The 24,483-nt window shown below is 48.7% G+C and overlaps 1 protein-coding gene across 1 annotated transcript in view; it reads left to right on the top strand.

The window, feature by feature from the left end:
- The first annotated feature begins 2,747 nt into the window (after positions 1-2,747).
- Positions 2,748-24,483, top strand: part of Slc13a5 (solute carrier family 13 (sodium-dependent citrate transporter), member 5) — a 30,979-nt gene continuing 9,243 nt past the window's right edge. Inside the window, 9 exon segments of the mRNA XM_013013150.1 lie at positions 2,748-2,849; positions 11,975-12,103; positions 12,363-12,499; positions 13,082-13,278; positions 14,975-15,125; positions 17,413-17,535; positions 17,931-17,961; positions 22,703-22,968; positions 24,022-24,122. Of these exon segments, the coding sequence (XP_012868604.1) occupies positions 2,748-2,849; positions 11,975-12,103; positions 12,363-12,499; positions 13,082-13,278; positions 14,975-15,125; positions 17,413-17,535; positions 17,931-17,961; positions 22,703-22,968; positions 24,022-24,122 (1,237 nt within the window).

Genomic DNA, 24,483 nt, shown 5'->3' with positions numbered 1-24,483 from the left:
TCTATCTATCTATCTATCTATCTATCTATCTATCTATCTATCTATCTATCTATCTATCTGTCTATCTATCTATCTATCTTACATACATTCATACATACATACATTTTATGTTATCAATGCAAGATATAAATTAGCATACTACTTTCATTACCTCATTCACTATAACGCACAGTAAGATGTGGCTAAATTATGCAGTTGGAGTAGGCAGGGCAGTCTTTCAGCAAATCGTGGTACAGGCATAAATTGAAGTAAAGTGTTTAGTGGAATAAATAACTCATTTGGGGGCTGGGAATGTGGCTTAGTGGTAGAATGCTAGCCTTAAGCAAAAGAAGCTCAGGACAGTACCCAGGCACTGAATTCAAGCCCCAGGACTGGGGGAAAAACTCATAAAAAATAACTTAGAAGTCATGATCCAACTTTCTCTTATGTCTTCAGCTCATTCAGTGAAAGAAAAATATCTACATTTTTAAAACCTGACTGATCTGCAGTGGAATAGGCATTGGATTGTCCTGTTGCTTTTACCTCATTGTTTCTATACAAGAGAGGTTCTCTTTCTAGGTCCTGTCAGTACATTCTTTTATTTCCCTCATGCTAATAACTAATGATCTTATCATTGGTGTGTGTGTGGGGGGGGAACTAGGGCTTAAACTCTGGGCCTCACATTCTTACTTGGCCTTTTTGCTCAAGGTGAGTGTTCTATCCCTTGAGCAACAGTTCCACTTATGTCTTTATGGTAGTTAATTGAGGATAAGAGTCTTGACTTTCCTGTGGTACAGTGGCCTGTGATCCTCAGATCTCAGTCTCCTGACTGGCTAGGATTACAGGCGTGAGCCACCAGCACCTGGCTAAGTAACACCTCCTTGAAAGCAGTTAGTTGTCTTGTGTCCTGAGTTGGTTTACTGGTGTTCATCTATATATCCCTGAGGAGCCAGGCGCTGGTGGCTCATGCCTGTAATCCTAGTACTCTGGAGGCTGAATTCTGAGGATCACAGTTCAAAGCCAGCCCAGGCAGGAAAGTCTGTGAGACTCTTATTTCCAATTAACCACTAGAAAACCAGAAGTGGCACTGTGGCTCAAGTGGTAGAGTGCTTGCCTTGAGCTGAGGAGTTGAGGGACAGCGCCCAGGCCCAAAGTTTAAACCCTGCGACTGACAAAAGAGAAAAAAAAAATCCCAGAGGAAATGCTTGAAGTTCACACTCTGGATCAGGTACCATAAAACTGCTGGCTTGGCATAAGACCAACATTAAATAAAAATCACATCAATGAATGTGTAGACACAAATTGTGCCAAGGGGGTCTTGGGCAAAGGGGAGAGGGTAATTCAGGGTTATAGGAATGCATAAAGGTGGAAACTGCCTGGGAGGAGTGGGAGAAATGTCCTTGGGGACACTTTACAGGCTGGGATTGATTTGCCTTGTGCTAGGTTTTAGGGGCTGAGGCACATATAATTACAGTAGTTCCTCTCTGTTGAGGTGGGATGGGGAGACTGGGACTATCTGTAGACTCACAAGTCACTTCTGTGGTGTGTTATTTATGCATGCAATGTCTATACGGTCAGCACTTTAATTCATTTCTACATTACCTATATCTAATATGAACAATAGGTAGTTATCTGGATTGTTCCAGGCATAAAAATAAGTCTGAACCTGTAAAATACAGCAGCAATGTAATGTTTTTGTTTGTTTTTTTCACTTGAGCCACATCTCTGCTTCCAGCTTTTGGTTGGTTCATTGGAGGCATTAAGTCTCCTGGATTTGACTGCCTGGGCAATGCTCAGATCCCCGCGTCCAGAGCAGCGAGGATTGATTGCAGGCGTGAGCGGCCAGCGTCTGCTGCGGTCAAGGTTCTGATGACCACTGGGGGTAGGGAGGGACTGTGGGGCTCACTGAGGAGCGGGCTGTGGAGGGTCGCGCGTGGGGACTGGGACTCCCCAAGGCAGCTGCGAAGGACGCCATGCTGCAGGAAGAAGTGCGGAGTGGCGCTGTGGCAGAGTCTTTGCTCCCTTCGGTCCCCAGTGCCCCTGGACGGGGTTTAGCGGACAGCGGGCGGGAACGGTGGTCCCTCCAGGGTGGCCTCGGTTGCGCCCCCTCCCCTCCAGGACCCCATTTCCTCCGTAAAGAAGCGTTGGGGCTGCCCCGGTGGGCGGGAGGGCGGAAGCCGTCGGGCTGCGCTGGCCGGTGGCCTCTCCCCTCCCTCTGCCCACCCCCCCCCGCCACGGCCCGCCCCGGCCCGCCGATCCCCGCGCGCCCAGCGCGTGAGTGGAAGTCGGCGGAGCCGGCGGTATGGGCGGACGCGGTGCGGGGGGCGCAGCGGCGTCCATCGCCCCCGCTCACCCGGGGTCTGGGTAGAAAGGGGTGGAAGAGGAGAGACAGTGCAGAGAGCGCAGAGAGGACGCCGGTGGACGTTTCATCTGTGACCCCGTCGGGGCCAGAGAAGAGCAGGTGCAGAGGCCGTAGGGGCGGCACGCCCAAGCTGGCAGGATGGAGGAGTCCCGGGCTGGAGGGACCCAAGGTCCGGGACTGAGGACCAGCACGGGCGGTCGCCTCCCCCCACCCCCCTCCGGCCGGGAGCCAGGCCCCCGCCGACCCCCGAGGGTGGCCCCGCCCCGGGCCGGGAGGGCGCCCCGAGGGGGGGCGGAGCTGTCGCCGCCCTCCCTCCCCCAACTCCGTGGCTCTTTCTTAAGCCCAGAGTCGGCGTCCTTAGCCGAGGGCCACCCGTCCCTGGCTCTGGTCTCCTCCCCGCGGCGCGATGCCCTCATTGCTGAAGTACGTGTGCAAGCTGAAGACCGTGCTGATCTTGTTCTGCACCCCCATCCTGTTGCTGCCACTCATCTTGGTGGTCCCAGGAAAGGTCAGTCGCGCTCAGGACGGCCGGGTGGAACCCTGGCGCCCCACGACGTCCAGTAACGGGTCCTCAATGTCCAGTAACGGGCGTGGAGCAGGAACGCACGGATGCGCGGTGGGACAGCTCCCGCGGGGGCCCTGCGCACCCCGCGGCTGTGGGCCTGGCTGGGAATCCGGGGGTGCGGGGTGCACTGTCCCGGGGCTCACAGTCTCAGCATGTAAGAACGGTCCTGGCAAGCACGGAGATCTAGACGTGTGCCCTGAGCGTGACCACTCAGACCCCAGGCACAGATCAAGCTCTGACTTGGCCTCTTCCCCAGCCCACACCAGTCAGGGACCGGCAGGGAAAGGTGATCACCTGTGGCGATCCTGAGTCTCAGTTTCTCCAGATAGAATCCTCCTTTCTTTCCAACTCAGAAACGAGCAGAAGCACATAAGAATTCAAACTCAGGATTCTAATCCTGTGTCGGGCTGAAAGGCTGGTGTGGCTGGATCTGAGCTGCCGGCTGACGGGAGATGGTACATGTTCCCAGAGCTCACGCCTTGGGTGGCAAGATCCTGGCTTGCCATGCCCTGGCCTCCTGGCTCCTGGGAGGGAGGAGAGAATGAATGGCTTTGGCTGCTGGGCTGGGGCAGACTGGGCACTCTGGCCTGGACTGTGCTGTGCTGTATACAGCCAGTTTGGCAAGGCCTGAGCCTTTGAAGTCTTTTGTGGCTGCTGGCTGCTCCTTGCTCACTCCTGCGTTCAACCTCTTTCACCCTCCCCCCAGACAGGAAACCTCAGATCATACCTCCTTTCCCCAGACAGGTTTGGGGAACAGAGAAACCCTTGAAGGGGACATTCTGAGAGCAGTCCTGCAAGAGAGGGCTACACTGGGATGCCAGGAAGCCAGCCTTTGAGATGACCAGACTTTGCCATTCACACAGTTTCAGGATTCTTGCCAGGACCCAGGCTCTCTAATCTATACATGGGATGATCTGTACATGGGTTGAGACTTGGGGATTGGAGGGGTTCTCTGATGAGCTGAGCTGAGCAGAGTTCCCAGCAGGTCCAGTGGTGGTGCTTCTTCATCACCCTGAGATTTGAATCTGTCCTATCATTGGGAGGGAGCCAGATGAGAGCTGTGATTTCAGCTCCCCAGCAGGGAACAATGTACCTTGTAATCATTAAAGTCATTTGGTTGACCTTTCTGCTCCCAGTGTAACTGAGACCCCTGCTCTTTCCCTGACACACATGCGTATGTGTACACACAAGAACTAGGTTACCAACCCAGATTATTAAGCTTCCCTGGGAATGATGAGGGTCAAGAGAGGGAAGAGAAGATCCAATGAGAGTCTTCCCAGAGACAATGCTCCAGCACTTTCCCCCAGAGTTCAGAGTAGTTAAGGACCTTGGTCCTTTCCTTTTTTTTTTGGTCCGGTCATGGGGCCTGAACTCTGGGCCTGGGCACTGCCACAGCACCACTTCTGGCTTTTTTCTTTTTGCTTATGTGGTGCTGAGGAATAGAACCCAGGGCCTCAGGCATACAAGGCAAAAACGCTCTACCACTGAGCCACCTTCCCAGCCCCAGGACCTTGGTCCTTAACTTTCTGGGTTTCCCCATCCCCCTTGTGCTTCTGTTTTGGTCAGTACTGAAGATCTCCCAGTCTCCTAAACTCCTTGCATGGAGAAGGAAAATCCAGAGGTGTACAGCAGAGTCAGGGAAGTCAACAGGAATGTGGCAGCCAGTTTGTCATTGTCACCAAGGATGGGAGTTTAAGGACACTGCCTACCCTCCATACTGTCCTGGCCATGCCTCTCCAGGCTTCTTTTCTTTTTTTTTTCCTTTTTTTTTTTTGTTGGTCATGGGCTTGAACTCTGGGCCTGAGCTCTTCAGTTCAAGGCGAGCACTCTACCAGTTGAGCCACAGAACCACTTCCAGCTTTCTGGTGGTTTATTGGCAATAAGAGTCTCATGGACTTTCCTGCCCAGGCTGGCTTTGAACCATGGTCCTCAGAATTCAGCCTCCTGAGTAGCTAGGATTACAGGCATGAGCCACCAGCGCCCAGCCAGACTTTTTTCTTTACCTCCATCTATCCTACTTGTGATCTGGCCTCAACTCGCTTAACCTTTACTACCCCATCTCTAGTTCTCTCTTTCTCTTACAATCATTAAAATAGAATAAGTGATAAATTCATTGTGTTATTTATTTTCTTAAATTGTAAACGTGTGTGTGTGTGTGTGTGTGTGTGTGTGTGCCAGTACTGGGGCTTGAACTCAGGGCCTCATGTTCTTGCTCAGCTTCTCCCCTCTTTAAGGCTGGTACTCTACCACTTGAGCCACAGCTCCCTTTCTGGATTTTTTTTCTGGTTAATTGAAGAGTCTTATGACTTCTCTGCTGGGCTGGTTTTGAACTGTGACCCTCAGATCTTAGCCTCCTGAGTGCCTAAGATGACAGGTGTGAGCCTGCCTAATTTTTATTTAAAAGTTGCTGATAGCTGGGTGCCAGTGGCTCACGCCTGTCTCCAATTAGCCTCTCAGAAAATCAGAAGTGGCATTGTGGTTCAAGTGGTAGAGCTCAGGGACAGCTCCCAGGCCCAGAGTTCAAGCCCCACGACCAGCAACAACAAAAAAAGTTGCTGAAGACTTTGTGAGTTCCTCAAAATCTTCAAATTATAGACTATCACATGAATTAGCTCAGAGCAGGGCTAAGGATGGCAGCAGGAAAGGTAACTTATCAATGACATTATTGCATAGACATAGATTGATTTTCAGTAGTACTATTTAAAAATTCTCTCCAGTGCACTCTTATCCCCTGGAGGGGATCTCCCACTTCCCATCAGCTGATCCCCATGGCATACCACAGCGACTTTGTGCCAGCAGCCATCCTAGGGGTAGAAGGAAAAGTTTCTCTCTGTCCTCAGAAGGTTTGTAGGTAAGAACTGTTCATAGATGAGGAAGAAGAAAGATGAACAGGCCTATTATGGGATGGGAACAACCAGATTATAATTATCCAGGAACACAGCACAAAGCTGAAGCTTCTATGCTGTTTTTCAAAGGAAAGATGTTGAGGAGTGGTGGGGGGGGGGAATAGCAAAGCCTCTTTTTTTTATATGCGTGTGTGCCTGTACTGGGGCTTGAACTTGGGGCCTGGGTATTCTCCCACAGCTTTTTCCACTCGAAGCTGGTGCTCTACCATTTGAATCACAGCTTCACTTCTGGCTTTTTGCTGATTATTTGGAAACAAGAGTCTTGTGACTTTTCTGCTGGGTTAGCTTCAAACAACCACCTTCATATCTTAGCTCCCTGAGAGTACCTAGGGTTTCAGACATGAACCATTGGCTGGTGAAGAATGTACATCTTGTCACACTTTTTTTTTTTTGTCAGTCGTGGGGCTTGAACTCTGGGCCTGGGTGCTGTCTCTGAGCTGTTCAGCTCAAGGCTAGTGTTCACTCAAGCCACAGAGCCACTTCTGGTTTTCTGAGTAGTTTATTGGAGATAAGAGTCTCATGGAGTTTCCTTCCTGGGCTAGCTTTGAACTGTGATCCTCAGATCTCAGCCTCCTGAGTAGCTAGGATTACAGGCATGAGCCACCAACACCCAGCCCCATGTCGTACTGTCTTATGCATTCTCTATGGTGGTAATAAACAGGGCCAGGGGCTAGTGACCAGGAATGGTTTTCTCAGCACAGTAATCCAAGCTGAACTCAGACAATGCCAGCTGATTTTTTCATTTTTATTTTTTGTGAATCGTGGGGCTTGAACTTGGGGCTTGTATATGAGCTCTTTCACTCAAGGCTGGTGCTCTACTACTTTGAGCCTCAGCTTTACTTCCAGGTTTCTGGTGGTTAATTGGAGATTAGAGTCTCACAGAGTTTTCTGCTCACACTGGCTTTGAACTGCAATCAGACCACCAGCACCTGGGACAGCTGATAGTTAAGTGCTGGCTGTATGTTGGGACTATGCTGGATGCCAAGGACAGGAGATTCTACAAATACTATTCGTACCCTCTGGTGGCACACTGGCAGTGGTGGTGGAGGGAGACAGTCCAGGAAACAGTGACAATTCATTGTGTTCATAGCTGGGGCACTCTGAGGACAGTCACAGACCAGACTGGGAGGAAAGGGAGGAAAACAAAGAGGACTCTGAGCCAAGTCTTACCTCCCAGGCTAGGTAAGAGGAGACTGTGACAGGGAAGTACTTTGGAGCCACTGGGACCCTGGGTGGGAGTGGGCCAAGGGCACTGGGCTGCAGGGGCCAGCAGGGTCTGGTCTATGGCACAGGGTCTTGCAACTACTGCAAAGGCAATGAATTTGGTCCTAAAGGCAATGGCAGCATTCTTCCCTCCTTCCTTCCTTCCTTTCCTTCCTTCTTTTCTTCCCTCCTTCCTTCTTTCCTTCCTTCCTTCCTTTTTTTGTCGGTGGTGGGGCCTGCATTCTGGGCCTGGGCATTGTCCCTGAGCTCTTCAGCTCAAGGTTAGCACTCTATACCACTTGTACCACAGCACCACTTCCAGCTTTTTCTGCTTATATGGTGCTGAGGAATTGAGCCCAGGGCCTCATACATGCAAGGCAAGCACTCTACCACTGAGCCACCTTCCCAGCCCAATGGCAGGATTCTTAAATTAGGAGTGGTGTGATCAGATTTGCAGAATAGAAAGAGAGAAGTTGACTTGGGAGGATGGAAGCAAAAGATCAAATTAGAAGACAGTTACTAGGATTCAGGCACGAGAAGATACAGTCTGAGCAACGGCCTTGGGGGGTTATCAGCATACAAATTCTCCACAAATGTGAAGGTCTTAATTGGCTTTATTTAGTTGTGCCATTACAAGAGTTTGAATTCAGGTACTTGGGCTTGAAGTCAGGTCCAGAGTGCTGTCCTTTAGCTCAAGGCTAGTGCTCTGCCACTTGAGCTACAGCTCTACTTCTAGCTTTTCGCTAGAAGTAAATGAGAGATGAGAGGCTCATGGACTTTCCTGCCCAGGCTGGCTATGAAACACAATCCTCCTGAGTAGCTAGATTACAGATATGAGCCACCAGAGCCTGGCAAATGGTTCTCTGTCTGCCTGTTTTCTTTCTTTCTTTCTTTCTTTCTTTCTTTCCTTCCTTCCTTCCTTCCTCCCTCCCTCCCTCTCTTCTTCCTTCCTCTCTCCCTTCTTTCCTTCCTTCCATCTTTCCCTCCTTCCTTCCTTCCCTCCTTCCTTCTTCTCTCTCTTTCTCTGTCTCTTTCTTCTTTTTTCCTTCCTTCTCTCCTTCCTTCCTTCAAGGTTGGCACTCTACCACTTGAACTCTATATCTTGGCTTTACTTTTGGCTCTAGATTTCAGCAACATATCCTGCTATTTAGTTCCCATAATTATTTCAATAATCTGAATAGAATAAGTTTATAGACAAAAGGGCAGGAAAATAAAATAAAACAAAAAAACCCAAAATGAATTGGTCATTTAGAGGAGGCATTCCTTTTAAGGTGGGGACATGGAGCCAGAAAAATGGAAAAATAACTGGTTAACTTCAGGGATACTCTTTCATAAGAACTAAAGCAGGAAGATCCTCATTGTGATTGGGATTGAAGCTGGTCTGTTTAGACAATGTGATTCTTAATGTTTTTTCCTAATTTCTCCAGAAGGCCAGATAACAACTCACATTGGGTATGGTGACAGGGAACCTTAGCATGACCGACTCTAGTTTGATTCTTGTCTTTTTCGGGGGAGCCTGGGACAGGCTCTCTCCTCTGAGGCAGGATAGTAAAGGTAAGGTGACAGGGGAGTTAGAAAATATATAAAAAGTTAAATTGGATTGGGAACCTTAGGACCATTAAAATAAGGCTGGAAAAAATCACTATGACTGTACTTTGAATCAACTGTTCAAAAATGAATTCTTTCCAAGGCCCTCTGTTTTCTTCTAAATATTAAATGAGAAGCCATGCCTTAGGGGAATAATGAGACTAAGATAGAAAATTGCCTAGTTTTTGTAAACCTGTGCCTGAGTGTCTAAAAAAAGGATCCCAGCCAGGCTCCTGTGGCTCGTGCCTGTAATCTTAGCTACTCAGGAGGCTACCATCTGAGGATCATGATTCAAGACCATACCAATTTGAAGCCAGCCTTGGCAGACAAATCCATGAAACCCTGTTGTCCACTTAACCAGCAAAAAGCCAGAAGTGGGGATATGGCTCAAATGGTAGAGCACTAGCCTTGAGTGGAAAAGAAGAGCATCAGGCAGTCCTAGCACAAAAATAAAACAGATAGAAAAGATCAAACACACATGGTTCAATAACCTTTGATTAGTTATAAGGCTAATCCAGACTCAGACTTGAGTGAATATCTTTAAACATAATTGGGAAGTTGATAGGAACCACATGCTGGGTTCTGGTGGCTCATGCCTGTAATTCTAGCTACTCAGAAGGCTGAGATCTGAGGATCACGGTTCAAAGCCAGCCCAGGCAAGGAACGTCCATGAGACTCCTATCTCCAATAAACCACTCAGAAAACCAGAAGTGGCACTGTGGTTCAAGTGGTAGAGTGCTAGCCTTGAGCTGAAGAGCTCAGGGACAGCGCCCAGGCCCAGAGTTCAAGCCTCACAACTGACATAAAAGAAATAAAATTTAAATTGTTACTAGAAAGGTGCTGTACAGAGGGGTTACAATTTCATAAATCAGGTATAGGAGTACATTTCTTTTTGGACAATGTCACTGCTTTCTTGCTCTCTCCCAGTTTTCCCCTCCTACCTTCACCCACAAGTTGTATAGTTCATTTCAACATAGTGTCCAGTCACTACCACTGTTGCATTTGTTCACCCTTTGACTCTCCATTTCTTTTTTCTTTTCTTTTCTTTTTCTTTTTTGCCAGTCCTGGGGCTTGACTCAGGACCTATGCACTGTCCCTGAGCTTCTTTTGCTCAAAACTAGTATTCTTATCACTTGAGTCACAGTGCCACTTCCAGCTTTTTCTGTGTATGTGGTACCGAGGAGTTGAACTCAGGGCTTCATGCATGCAAGGCAAGCACTCTATCATTAAGCCACATTCCCAGCCCCTCTCCCTCCATCTCTTTGCCTCCTTTGCCCTCCCACAGACGAACAAATGAACAAAAAAGACAAAAACAGAAACAAAAGCACCCTCTTCTATCCACTTCCTGGAGTTCATTTTGATAAATATTACTTTGTATGATCAGATGCACATAGGCCTTGTGCCTTTGTGTTCCTCTCCTAAAAGTATCTTCTTTTGGTGTCTCTGTGTGGGAATGCCTAGAGTCCTGTACAATTTATCATGTCCTTGTGTATTTTAGATCTGGCTTCTGCATATGAGAGGAAACACAAGCTGTTTATCTCTAAATATTTTCCACATCTTAATAGGTGACAAGATTGAGGGCCGAGGTAACTTGTTAATCTATCCCAAGTGTCACAATGGTTAAAGAACCAGGCGCTTCCTTAGAAGACCAGCTTGGTCTCACTCCAGAGCTAAGACCCTCATGGCTAAGTGATGAGAACAGACAGTTCACACAGGATCAAATTCAAGTAAAAGATAGAGCCTTTTGTGGCTGGAGAGATACTGGCAAAACCACCGGGCATAGGTGCACCCAAATAAAGCGAGAAAACCATAGTACCACTCAGTGGTGGTGATTTTCTGTCTGAGTTGGTTATGGGGATGGAGAGAGTTTGAGCAGCCCTCTGAGAAAGAAATAAGGTCTAGGTATGAAGAGTCTGAGGACATGCTTCAGAGAGGAAAGCATACTCACTCCTACAGCTGCAAGCAAAGAAGTGGTATGGTCAGTCTGTCTTACAGAAGACTTACAGCTTTCCAGACAGCCAGAGTGACACACTTGTAACTGTAGGAAGAAGTGACTATGGCAGAGTGGAGGAAAGGAGACAGGGTTGAAAGAGATCATAGAAAAGACTATTCTGTTTGCAAAAGGAAGAGGAATAGTGCTTTCTTTGTGTGTGTGTGTGTGGGGGGGGGTTATGTGTGCATGTCCATATTGAGGCTGGGGCTTGAAAATGTAGGGGCCCAGGTGCTGTCTCTTAGTTTTTTTTATTCAAGACTGATATTCTATCACTTGAACTGTTAACCTCCATTTCCAGCTGTTTGGTTGGTAGGGGAGATAAGAGTCTCATGGGCTTTCCTGCTTGGGCTGGCTTAGAACTTTGGTCCTTTGATCTCCAGACTCCCGAGCTTGAGCCACCAGTGCCTGGTTTTTCCTTCTGGGACAGGGTCTCACGATATATTCTAAGCTGGCCTAGAACTTGATGTGTAGCTCAGATTGGCAGTGAACTTGCCCTCCTTTTGTCTCATCCTCCTGAATGCTGGGATTGCAAGCATGTAGCATATATCCCTATTCCTGGCTGAAAATGGCATTTCTCCTCCCCCTCCCCACCCCTTTCTTTTCTGCTCAAGGTTGGCACTCTATCACTTCAGCATATCTCCACATCTAGCATTTTGCTAGTTAATTGGAGGTAAGAGGCTGTCTCAATCCTCCTATCTCAGGCTTTGGAATAGCTAAGATTACAGGTGTGAGCCACCAGTGCCTGGCTAGAATTGTACTTCTTTGCAAAATGTTTTTTTTTTTTTTTTGGTCAGTCATAGGGCTTGAATTCTGGGCCTGAGCACCATCCCTGAGCTCTTCAGCTCAATATGAGTGCTCTACCACTTGAGCCACAGTGCCACTTCCAGTTTTCTGGTGGTTCATTGAAGTTAAGATTCTCACAGACTTTCCTGCCTGAGCTGGCTTTGAACCATGATCCTCAGATCTCAGCCTCCTTAAGTAGCTAGGATTACAGGTGTGAGCCACGGCACCCAGCTGCAAAGTGTTTTTGCATAATTTTCAGAGTAGCTCACTCAAAAATGGCATTTTATTGTTTCCCTCCTTTGCTGCTTCTTCTTCCTCCTCCTCCTTTTCCTTCTTTTCTTTTTTCCCCCTCTCCTTCTCTCCCCTTTCCTCTTCCCTTCTTCTTTTTACAGGTGACTTAATTCAAGGTTTGGAAGATGCAAGAAGTTACCTGGGACCACAGAGCTGGGAAAGGGAGGGAGAGGAAAGTTGGGAGTGGGAACAGGAGTCTTGTGACTGATTGTTGGCCCTCCTAGATGGCTTGAGCCTGGTTTGCTCTAGTGGCAAACTATCCTGGCTGCCCTCCTGTGATGTGACAAAGGGGCTTGTGTCTGCAGGCTGTCAGATGTGCCTATGTCATCTTCCTCATGGCCATCTACTGGTGCACGGACGTCATCCCCATGGCCATCACCTCTCTCTTGCCTGCCTTGCTCTTTCCACTCCTGAAGATAATGGGCTCCAAGCAGGTGAGCAGACCCGAGGCATGGGGAGGGGAGGAGGTGACTTCTGGGTCTCCTATGAGCACCTGTTCCTTCTTCAGGCCCCTCCCTGAGTGTCCTAGCTTCCTATGAAGGTGGTCACACAAGCCCCACTAGTAGATTCTTCTGGGTATGACATAGCCAACTCCAGGCTGTTCTTGAAATCAGCATGTGGTCAGCTTGCCAATCTCCAGGGCCTTGAGTGGAACCGGGCGCATGCTGATCGGGCCTTCCTGCTGCCATGCAGGTGTGTGTCCAGTATATGACAGACACCAACATGTTGTTCGTGGGCAGTATGATTGTGGCCGTGGCTGTGGAGCGCTGGAATCTGCACAAGAGGATTGCTCTGAAAACATTGCTCATAGTGGGAGCCAGGCCCACACGGTAATTATGCCTTTTCTTTGGCCATGTGGCTCTGTGTGGCCTCAGGGCTGAGAGCTTATGAGACCCGCTAGGCCACCCGCAGGGAGCAGGGCTGGTCCTAGGGTGGGTACGTTTCAGGCTAAGTTGGCAGGCCCAGGTGTCCAAGGAACAGTAGGTGGACAGCCACAGTGGGTGGAGGTTTTCTGCATGTGGAGGAGACTGTCGGGAAAGAATTGTATACAGGCTCATTCCTGTAATCCTAGCAACTTAGAAGGCTGATATCTGAGGATTGGTGTCCAGAACCAGACCAGGCAGGCAAGTCTGTGAGATTATTTCCAATTAACCACGTAAAAAGCTTCAAGTAGAGCTACTGTTCAACTGCTAGAATGCCCGCCTTGAGTGAAAGGCTAAGGGACAGTGCCTAGGCCCCAAGTTTAATCCTCTAGAACTGGCACCATAAAACACAAGCAAACTGTAATTGCCAATTGGAAACCCTCATCTTGAACTTGCAAAGGGTAGGCCTGGCTCCCAGTTGTTCTGAGGAAATGAGGCAGTTGTGAGGAGGGGGTACGCTCTAACTCTCCCTTTCCTCCCTCTTCACAGTCTGATGATGGGCTTCATGGGTGTCACAGCCTTCCTGTCTATGTGGATCAGCAACACGGCAACCACAGCCATGATGGTGCCCATTTTAGAGGCCATGCTGAGGCAGATGGAAATGACAACTGCAGCTGTGGAGAAGCCAACCGAGATGGAGGAAAGGGGCCGAGGCAGTGAGTTGCCAGGCCTTGGGCACAGCTTTTGTCTCTGTGGCTGGTCAAATGTTTTGTCTGTTTTCTTTTCCCTCCCTGACTCTTGTAGTCTTTTCTTAAACAGGCAAAGAGAACAATGTTTACAAAATACTGTTGTCGCCAGTTTTGAAAATGCTATCATTGATCCAGGCACCTGTGGCTCACACCTGTAATCCTAGCTACTCTGGAGACTGAGATCTGAGGACAGAGGTTCAAAGCTAACATGGGCAGAAAAGTCCAGGAGACATTTCTCTCCCATGAATGAGCAAAAAGTCAGAAGTGGAGATATGTCTCAAGTGGTAGAAGTGCCAGCCTTGAGCAAAAAAACTAAGCAAAAGTGTCCTGGCCCTGTATTCAAGCCCCAGTACCAGCACACACACACACACACACACACACACACACACACACACACACTTGCATTGTATAAAAGTCAGATCTTTAGTAAAACTTATTCTACTGCATTTCCATTCATAAACGCATGCAAGTGCACACACATGTGCATGTGTATGTGCATGCGTGCGTGTGTGTGTGTGTACATGTGTGTACTGTACTAGTCTGAGACTTGAACTCACAGCCAGAGTATTGTCCTGACATTTTTTGCTCAAAGCTGGAACTCTACTACTTGAGCAACAGCTCTACTTCTGGCTTTTCAGAGGTTAATTGAACATGAAAGTCTCACAGACTCTTTGAACCGTGATCATCAGATCTCAGACTCAAGTAGTTAGGATAACAGGCATCAAACACTGGGGTTTGGCTGGCACAGGCATCTTTTGAACACCTATTGGGAGTGACCCTGTGTGCTTCTTGTCCTGTTCCACTCCTGCCATCTTCAGAGAGGCCTTTTCTGACTTTCTTCTACCAGCCAGATACCCCCTGCCAGATACCAGATCTTAGACTTGGTGTCCTGTGCCTATTTTTCCCATTAGGCACAGAGCTCAGGGGCCAAGAGCACGATCTGCACAGGACCCTGCACAGAACAACTGAGAGCCCATGATTTCTAAGCCCCGGTGGCTCATGTTTGTAATCTTAGCTGCTCAGGAGGTTAAGTTGTGAGGCTTGAGATTCAAAGCCAGCCTGAGCAGAAAGTCCATGGGACTCTTATCTCCAATTAATCAGCAAAAGACTGAAAAGTGGAATTGTAGCTCAAGTGGTAGAGTGTCAGCTTTGAGGAAAAAAAGTTAAGTAAGAATGTTCTAGCCCTAAATTCAAGTCCTAGTATACACACACACACACACACACACACACACACACACACACACACACACACGATGGATTAACAGTCCTGGGTTCTCACTAGTCACACTCTAGCCACTGAGTCATGGAAACCAGTGCGGTAGGACTGCACACATGAATAGGCTCTTGTACAGATTGTCTGACTCTGGGGAAGCATTGACAAGTCATAAGCTACTCCTCAAGGCAGCTCAGAAAGAGAGAGAGCTTCACGGGAAGAGGGGCATTTGATATGGCTTCGATGTCCCCTAGGAAAGAAGGGACATATGTTTTAAGTTGCTGGATTTGAAGGGATCTTGGAAGAACCTCAGGGAATATGCTTGGGAAGGGACTAGAAAGACAAATGGAGCTTGTTCTGCACTTGGGGATGGAGGCTGAAGAATGCACTCTCCCTGCCAGGGAGGGAATCTTGTCTTCAGGATCTGGAGCTGGCCAACTGGCTCAACTAGTAACTCTTTACTTGCCACAGGGAAACAAGATAGCCACTCTGCAGAGAAGGCAATATCCACGGAGAAAAAGAATATGTACAAGGCCTTGAACCTGTCTGTGTGCTATGCAGCCAGCATTGGGGGAACAGCCACGCTGACGGGGACAGGACCTAACGTGGTGCTCCTGGGCCAGATGCAGGAGTGAGTTGTGGCATACCTTCAAGGGGGAAGAAAAGTTGGCCCTGGGGCTGGTGGGACCTACATACTTCTTTTCAGTGGAGTCCTGGAGCTGGCAGCCTGGCTCTGGGCGTAAAGATGTACCTCATACAGCCTGGGTCCTGGCACTCTGGGCACCATTGAGAAGCACTCAGAGAACCAGGGACCTGAGGCCAAAGGAGCTCATTCATGGGCATTGTAGGCAGCCTCTGCCTTGGGCCAGCGATTCCAGCCCAGACACATAGAGTGGACTGAGCATTGACCTCAAGTCAGAGATGACAGAAATGATAGAGTAGTCACTGATGCCTTGGTTAAAGATTATAGAAAATAGGGATAGGAACATGGCCTAGTGGTAGAGTGCTTGCCTAGCATGAATGAAACCCTGGGTTTCCTCAGTACCACATAAAAAGAAAAAGCGGATAGTAGTACTGTGGCTCAAGTGGTAGAGCTAGCCTTGAGCAAAAGAAACTCAGGGGCAGTGCCTAAGCCCTGAGTTCAAGTCCCAGAACTGGCAAAAAAAAAGATTGTAGAAAATAGACATTTTTTAAAAAGTCCCAACCCAAGCTCATTAACGTGGCTTGTTAATAGCTATCAATTAGCTGGGTGCTGATGGCTCACACCTATAACCCTAGCTACTCAGGAGGCTGAGATCTGAGGCTCACAGTTCAAAGCCAGTGGGACAGGAAAGTCCGTGTAAGACTCTTCTCTCCAATAAACTACGAGAAAACTGGAAGTGGTGCTGTGGCTCAAGTGGTAGAGCACTCACCTTGAGCTGGAGATATGAGGGACAATGCCCAGGCCCAGAGTTCAAGCCCCACAACTGACCAAAAAAAATAGCTATCAATTTTTCTCTGAGTCTGATGCAGGTGAATTATACCTGTGAGGCTGAGATCTGAGGATCACAGTTCAAAGCCAACCTTGGCAAGAAAGTCCATGAGACTCTCATCCTAAATGAACTATCAAAAGGCCAGAAGTGGAATTGTGGCCCAATTGATAAAGCACCAGCCTTGGGCAGAAAAGCTATGGGACAGTGCCCCATAAATTATCCTATGATGTTAGGGGATGGGAAGGGGGAAAAATTATCCTATGATGTGAAAGAGGAGAATTGACTCATTCACTCTAGTCTCATTCCAGCCCTTGAGGTAATAGATCCCTGTGAAGCCTGGGGTAGACCAGAAGGACAGTTTGGACTACAAAGGGACAGGGCTATAGGATGCCATGTCTGGGCTCAGCTTTTTGCTGGGTGGGGCTGGGGCTGTGACAGTTAGAAAAACCCTGAGGTTCTTCTGGTCTCCTGAAGGTGCCAGATACCAGGGAGCTCCAGACAGATCTGATCTGGTAAATAAATGTGTTTAAATAAGGTCTGTACAAATTTCCGTGGTTAGGAAAAAAAATAAAGTGGTGCCTGTCCTGTGCAGACAAGGATTCTGGGCAGGGCTGGTACAAGAGCTGGGGGTGGAAAGGACAGGCCTGCAGCCCAGCAAACCAGAAACTCCAAGTGTGGCAACCAGAATATGCTTTGGTCTTTTCTGTAATGATATCCTTGGGTTTTCCCTTTAAATTCCTCTATGGAAAGCAGCCCATCTAGCTGGGATGAGCAGCTTATGCTGGCAATCCTCGTTATCTAGGAGGCTGAGATGTGAGGATCCAGGTACCAAGGAAACATGAATAGGAAAGTCAGTAAGAGCTCCCACTGATCATCAAAAAGCCAGAAGTGGAGCTGTGGCTCAAGTGGTAGAGTGCCAGCATGGAGTGGAAAAAGAAAAGGGACAGTGACAGTCCCCAGGTCCTGAGTTCAAGCCCTCATACTGGCCCCAGAAAAAGCAGGTGGGCTGCTCTGGGTTTGCATTGACAGCTTTGAGCTAAAGCAGCAGCCCTGGGGGCTAGCAGAGACCCGAGGGGAGGCCTGGGTGCACCTTGCAATCCCATCCTGGGTGATTTTTGAGCTTTGTCTTCAGGATGAGGATTTCCAGAAGCATTGATGGCTCCCCCTTTCCCCCCTCCCCATCCCCCCCCCACACAGAGTCAACCAAATGGCAGATACATGTGTGATGGGCACTTTCCTAAGAAGAAGAGCTACGCATTTCGTGAAATTCTCTGGGAGATCTGTATCCCACGAGAGGGTCATGTAGTTATGCCTTCGACTTCTCTTGGGTCACAGCCATATTCTGGGGTCACAGCTGGATATTGGGAGTACTTGGCTCTGATGAGAACCACCTCTCAGGGTGGTGAGCATCAGGGTGGAGGTTCAGGCCAGCGTCTCTCCTTGCAGATTATTTCCTCATAGCAAAGATGTCTTGAACTTTGCCTCATGGTTCGCATTTGCCTTCCCCAACATGCTGCTCATGCTGTCATGCAGCTGGCTGTGGCTCTACATCTTTTACATGAGATCTAGGTAAGTGTAAGCTGCCCTGTCCCTGCAGAAATCCTCAGTCTTTGGCCAGTCTGTAAAGCTCTTCTATCCAGCTCTGACTTTCTCTCAGACCCAGCTTTAATTCCTGCCCTCCGATTCCCAATACCCCAGGACTTGCCTGGAAGGCCATTTCCTGCCTTCGAACTGTACAACTTCTTACCCTTAAAGGCCAGGTCAAGAACTACTTTCCAAACTATCTCATCCCTAACCTTCTCTCCTCTTGGTGCCATCTCAGAAGACCGATGTTCTCCTCTGAGTTGCTCCTGGGCCTATCATAGCCCAGTACCTTGACACCTGTCTTGTGATCCAGTGCAACCCTTTTCCCTTGACCAGCTTTTCTAAGACCTCTCTGCCCCTGCCCCTGGCGTGTCTACTAGGCCAGAGAGAAAGAACAAGTGTGCCATCAATGTGGGTTGAAGCAATTAGAAGTGTTGCAAGTGAACAATGATGGACAAATGTCTTGTTGGCCACATGAGTTCATTAGGTCAGGCAACAGCAGCCCTGATGTTGTCCAAGTCAGTCCAAAGTCAAGCCATGACCAAGGGCCTGCGGGTTTCCAGCAGGATGCATCCTGCAATGTTTGCCTTCCTTCCTGTTCCCAGCACCCTATCAAATTCACCCAGAGTCACCCTTGATAGAAGTCAGACTTTGGATGTGGGGTAGACAAATACCTTTAAAAAAAAAGTTGTAGCTAAGCACCAGTTGCTCACACCTGTAATCCTAGCTACCCAGGAGGCTGAGATCTGAGGATCACAGTTCAAAGTCAACCCAAGCAGGAAACGTTTGTGAGACTTTTATCTCCAATTAACCACTAAAAAGCTGAAAGTGGAGCTGTGGCTCAATTGATAGGGCTCACCAGCCTTGAGTGAAAAAGCTAAGGGACAGCACCCATACCCTGAGTTTAAGCCTCAGTACCTGCACACACATAAACAAATGTTATTTTTAAACGCATAGATTTGTCTGTCACAAAGGTGATTGTGCTGCACCAGGATGGAAAGTATTCAACCAGGAGTGGAGGGTGTGTGTGTCATGCCTCATTTCCCAAGGAGCTGGAGTGGAGAGTTGCAGAAGTACCTATGAACACCTGCCATTTCATAGGAAATGGAAATATCAGTTTTGTTCTGGAGGAGGAACTGGTTTGAACACTGCCATTAAAAAAACAGCTGTAGCCGGGCACTGGTGGCTCACACCTATAATCCTAACTACTCAGGAGGCTGAGATCTGAGGATTACGGTTCAAAGACAGCCTGGGCAGGAAAGTCTGTAACACTCTTATCTCCAATTGACCACCAGAAAACTAGGAAGTGGTATTGTGGCTCAAGTGGTAGAGTGTTCACCTTGAGCTGAAGAGTTCAGGGACAGCGCCTGGACCCAGATCTCAAGCCCCATGAATGACAAAAATAAAAAACAAACAAACAAAGACAGCTGTATAACTGAATGCTGATGGTTAATACCTGTCAACATAGCTACGTGGGAGGCTGAGATTGGGAGGGATACAGTGTGAGGCCAGCCCCTTTCTCAATGGAGAGCATGACAAGGTGGTAAGCACCTGTTATCCTAGCTGTCTTGGGAACCTATCAGTAGATCTTGTACCTAGGTATGTGCATGGGGAGAAAGCCCATCTAAAAAATAGCCAGTGAAAAGCAGAGTAGAGGCATGGCTCAGTGGTGAGAGTACCTGTTTGATAAGCATCCTTAGTTCAAACTCCAGACCAGTTTGCTGCAGGTGGGCCTCTGGATCTTTGTTTTAATCAGTTGTGGGGCTTGAACTCAGGGCCGAGGTGCTGTCTCTGAGCTTTTTTACTTAGGACTAGTGCTCTTCCACTTTGAGCTACAGGATCATTTCTGGTTTTCTAGTGGTTAATTGGAGATAAGAGTCTCACAGACTTTTTTCCCAGGATGGCTTTGAACCATGATCCTCAAATCTCAGCCTCCTGAGTAGCTATGATTACAGGAGTGTGCCATAGGTGTACAGCTCTCTGTGTCTTTTTAAGTAACAATGACTGGCAATTTATTAAGCTTATTATGTATTAAGCACTGTTTTAAGTACTCTACACTGAGATATTTATTTACTTATTTTTATGCTGGGACTGGGGCTTGAACTCCCTGGGCTTTTTCACTCAAGGCTGAAACTCTACCCCTTGAGCCCCAGCTCTACTTTTGGCTTTTTGGTGGTTAACTGGAGATAAAAGTCACCTGGGCTTGCCGGGCGCTGGTGGCTCACGCCTGTAATCCTAGCTACTCAGGAGGCTGAGATCTGAGGATCGCGGTTCAAAGCCAGACCGGGCAGGAGAGACCATGAGACTCTTATCTCCAATAAACCACCAGAAAACCGGAAGTGGTGCTGTAGCTCAAGTGGTAGAGCGCTTGCCTTGAGCTGAAGAGCTGAGGGACAGCGCCCAGGCCCAGAGTTCAAGCCCCACGACCGACAAAAAAAAAAAAAAGTCACTTGGGTTGGTTTTGAACCATGAAGATCCTCACCCTCTTGAGTAGGATTACAGGACTGAGCCACCAGCATCCTACACTTAGGAACTTGAACTTGAAAGCAGCTTGTGATGTATGCACTACTCTTATTACTTTTGCTCTTGTTCTTTACAGACAAGGCAACTGAAGCCTGGAAAGGTTGTGGGGCCTACACAGGGTTAATAAATAGCATGGGGGTGAAGGCATGAGGTTAGAGCCAAGACGTTTCTGCTCCAGAACCTGTGTCCCACAATCCTCATTTCACCCATCGTCATCTAGGGAGGCTAAGGGTTATTATTTGTTAGACAGACCAGGTGCATTCACACTAGTTGTGGCTTCAGGGTTTCCCGAAAGTCTGAAGGCCAAGTAAAAAGAGGGAACTGGCTGGACAAGATAGCCACAAGGGCAAGTGGAGCTGTGGCTTAAGTGCTTGAGCACTAGCCTTTAGCAAAAAGAGCTAAGGGACAGCACCCAGTCCTACTACTGGCTGGCACATGTATGCACACACACACACACACACACACACACACACACTAAAAGACCACAAGGACATCATCAGCCTTCTACCGTGCAGCCAAGGTTAGATACCAAGCTCCTGAAAACTCAGCCAAGAACCAGCAGCTGTGGTTCCTGTGCCCAGCACAGCCCACATCAGCTCCCCTGGACTATCAGGGAGCCATGCCTCCATGGAACTTGGAGAGCCTGGCAGGGCAGCTGCCTGCCCCATATCTGCTGGATATGCCATTGTAGCTCAGAAGCAGAACAGAGCATGGCTCACACATAGCCTCATTTCAGTTCCAGACCTGGAAGGTCGGGGATAGCATTTAACACTCCAGTGAAATACGGACCATTCCAAAGCCTACTATATGCCAGGACTTGACAATCTGTTCCCATCTCCTGATGATGCCTCCTAAACACCAACACCCGAGTCCAAGGAGCACAGGTCTCTCCACAAGGGAGCACCCCTGCTTGCATTGTGTTTGCTCTCCCATCCCTTATTCTGATGGTGTGGAGAGCCATGTCAAGGCCTTGACTTCTGGCCCAGTCTGTAAAAACTGTGTCTTGACTTCTAGCCCAATCCAGAAAAATTGTGTCTTGGCTTCCAACCCAGTCTGGAAGAAATGTATTTATGAATAGGTTCCTAGACTACATTTGGCCAAGAGGGCCAGAGATCCCCGCTTCAGATGACCAAGAATGACATGGGAGACACCAACAACCCACACCCAGAATGAGGCAAGTGTTCTTCCTGCTGGCTCTTGCCAACTCCTGCCATGGGGGAGACACCTGGGGGCTCTGGGACCCCCCTTCTGCTCTGCCTGACTCTACAGCAAGTCCAGGGCAAGTCCTCTGATGCATTCTAGTGACGGCCATTGGGATGCAGGAGGACACTTTGGTCCCCACACAAACTCCAGGCCCCCCATGGCCAACTGGATCCATTGGCCAGTGTGCTGTCTGATGACCTGGCAGTCACCAGGTGAAATGAACCCAGGAATGAGAGAGAAACTGTTCAGTGCCATGAGTGATGGCAGTAGGAGGGCACCCGTGGGAACCAGTATTGACAACCGCACAGCCATGGCAGCTTGGGTCATTGCTGCTATGCCGAGGATGCAGCACCAGCACCAGACAAGCTGGGACTCACACGGCCTGTTCTCCACCTGGGCAGATGGGACCAAGGAAGAGGTCTTTCTCTGCCTTGGATGGCTCCAGAGTCTGTGCTGTTTGAGGCCCTGCCCTGCTGCCAGTCATCTAGGAGATCTCCTCTTCCTCCTCTTTCTCCTCCTCCTCCTCCTCTTTTTCTTCATCTTTTTCCTTCTCCTCTTCTTCCTCCTCCCTCCTCCCTCCTCCTGCTCCTCTTCCTCCTCCTCCTCCTCCTCTTCCTCCTTGCTCTTCCTCCTCCTCCTCCTTCCTCCTTCCTCTTCCTCCTCCTCCTTTGTTTTGATTCTGGTACTGGGGCTGGGTGCTGCCCTTTAGCTTTCTGCTCAAGGCTGGTGTTCTATCACTTGAGCCATGCCTCTGGTGTGTGTGTGTGTGTGTGTGTGTGTGTGTGTGTGTGTGTGTAAAATTGGAGATTAAGAATCTCTACTTGGGGCTGGCTGTGAACTGGGCTCTTCAGATCTTAGCCTCCCTAGAAGCTAGGATTACAGGCATGAACCACTAGCACATGGTCATCTTAGAAATTTTAAGGGCTGTGCAGGGGCATGGGGCTCAGGTTTCCTGGTGAATGAGGTCCTTGATATCCCATACTGGAAGGGCCTTGCCCACACCTAGGAGGTGGGCATACAGTTCTACCATGCAGCCTCATTTCCTGACCCCTGCATACTCAGGATTCTGATGCCACCATGCTGCCATTTCCCTGTGTCAATGATGACAAGGAACATGGCTCTGGAAATCAGCCCCTGTTCCCCATTCCATTTGCCCCGGCCTTCCTGTACATTTTGTCTTTTACCCTGGAAGGGCTAAAATTTTGCAGGCTGGGCTCCATGACTTGGGAGCAGCCTGTCTCTGGGTTGACCAGTAGGGTGATGGACCTCTTTTGCTAGTGATGATGCCTTGATTCTGTTTGTTTCTGTATCTATATCTTCCTGCCCATTTTCCTGTTCAGCTTAGCCTCTTATCCTCCCACAAAACCTCCCTCGGCCTGCCTCTTATCCCTGATACCTGGCTGATCTCTTCTGGGAATACCCCTAGTTCTGGAAGTACCCTGGTACCATCCATGCGGCCGTCAGCCAGCTCTATTGTTTCAGACATGGTGCCATCAGAGGGAAGAGGACAAAGGAGGGCGAAACAGCAGCCTACCTTGTGCTAGAGGAGGAGTACCGTAAACTGGGGGCCTTGTCCTTCCCCGAGATCAGCGTGATGCTGTGCTTCCTCCTGCTCATCGTCCTGTGGTTCACCCGAGACCCTGGCTACATGAACGGCTGGCTGTCCATTGCTTGGATAGAAGGGGAGAAGAAGTGAGTTATTTGTGTAGCCAGAGTCCCAGACTTAGCTCTCTGAGACAGGTGGGAAGGGAAGGCCAAGTTGGGCTCTTTGGAGCTGGGTTTTAGAGAATGTCCTGCTGACTTTATGACTTTTGTTTGTTTGTTTGTTTGTCCTGGGGCTTGAACTCAGGGCCTGGGCACTGTCCTTGAGCTTCTTTTGCTCAAGGCTAGCACTCTACCACTTGAGACACAGAGCCACTTCCAGCTTTTTCTGTTTATGTGGTACTGAGGAATCAAACCCAGGGCTTCATGTATGCTAGGCAAGCACTTTACCACTAAGCCACATTCCCAGCCCATGACTTTTTTTTTTCCAATGTTGAGCATCAAATCCAAGTCCTTGCAACATGCTAGACAGGTCCTCTAGCACTGAGCTATCTACCCCAGCCTTTATGACCCTATTTTTTTCCCCTAATATTCATGATGAGACTGCAGGCAGATGTAGTTGATTGTGTGGTACCCTCTTCTCTCCAAAACAACTGAGCAGAAAAGGCTCAGCAAGTATCATGGCCAGAGCCCTCTTGCAGGGTTCATAGTCTAAGAGTCTACTGCTCTTAGTTTCTCCCTTACTATCATTTGTGTGTGTGTGTGTGTGTGTGTGTGTGTGTGTGTGCGCGCGCGCGCATGTGTGCGCGCGCACACTGGTACTGGGGCTTGAACTTAGGGCAAGGATGTTTTCCCTTAGGTTTTTTTTTCTCTCAAGGCTAGTGCTCTACCACTTGAGCTATACCTCCACGTCCAGCTTTTTGCTGCTTAATTGGAGACACAAGTCTCATGGACTTTCTTGCCTGGGCTAGCTTCAAACCTCAATCCTCAGATCTCAACCTTCTTTTTTGGTCAGTCGTGGGGCTTAAACTCTGGGCCTGCGCACTGACATCTCAAACTTCTAAGTAGCTAAGATTGTAGGCCTGAACCACCAGCCGTAGTGGATATTTCTTTTTGTAGGAGCATTTAGGCACAAAGGTGCTAGAGTTAGGCTGGGTGTGTTGAGTGATTTTTCTAAATTCCTCTGTGCTTTTTCCTGCCTAGGTATTGCACAGATGCCACAGCAGCTGTCTTTGTGGCTGTCTTGCTATTTGTTTTTCCTTCAAAGATGCCCAATTTTAACATCTTCAACAAGTCTGAAGCAGGTGAGGCTCCTGGCCTTCCCTCGAGAAGAGTCCTCATAAAGAGGACTGATGTATGGAAGAACACCAGGAGATGACTATTTTCAGCCCAGTGGTGATGTATTTAGAGCAAGTTCTCTTCCTTTTTAGACAATTGGATTCGTGCCTATAGTACAGCACGGACAGAGAGTGTTTCAAATTTCCCATCATGACATAAATATTTTTCTCCCTCTCCTGTTTTGTTTTGTTTTTTGGGTCTGGTCATGGGGCCTGAACTTTGGGCCTGGGAGCTATCCCTCAGCTCTTCAGCTCAAGGCTAGCGCTCTACCACTTGAGCCACAGCACCACTTCCGGCTTTTTTCTTTTTGCTTATGTGGTGCTGAGG

This window comes from Dipodomys ordii, unplaced genomic scaffold, assembly GCF_000151885.1.
Source record: "Dipodomys ordii isolate 6190 unplaced genomic scaffold, Dord_2.0 Scaffold19, whole genome shotgun sequence".
Classification (NCBI taxonomy): Eukaryota; Metazoa; Chordata; class Mammalia; order Rodentia; family Heteromyidae; genus Dipodomys; species Dipodomys ordii.
This window is presented reverse-complemented; position numbering and strand designations above follow the sequence as displayed.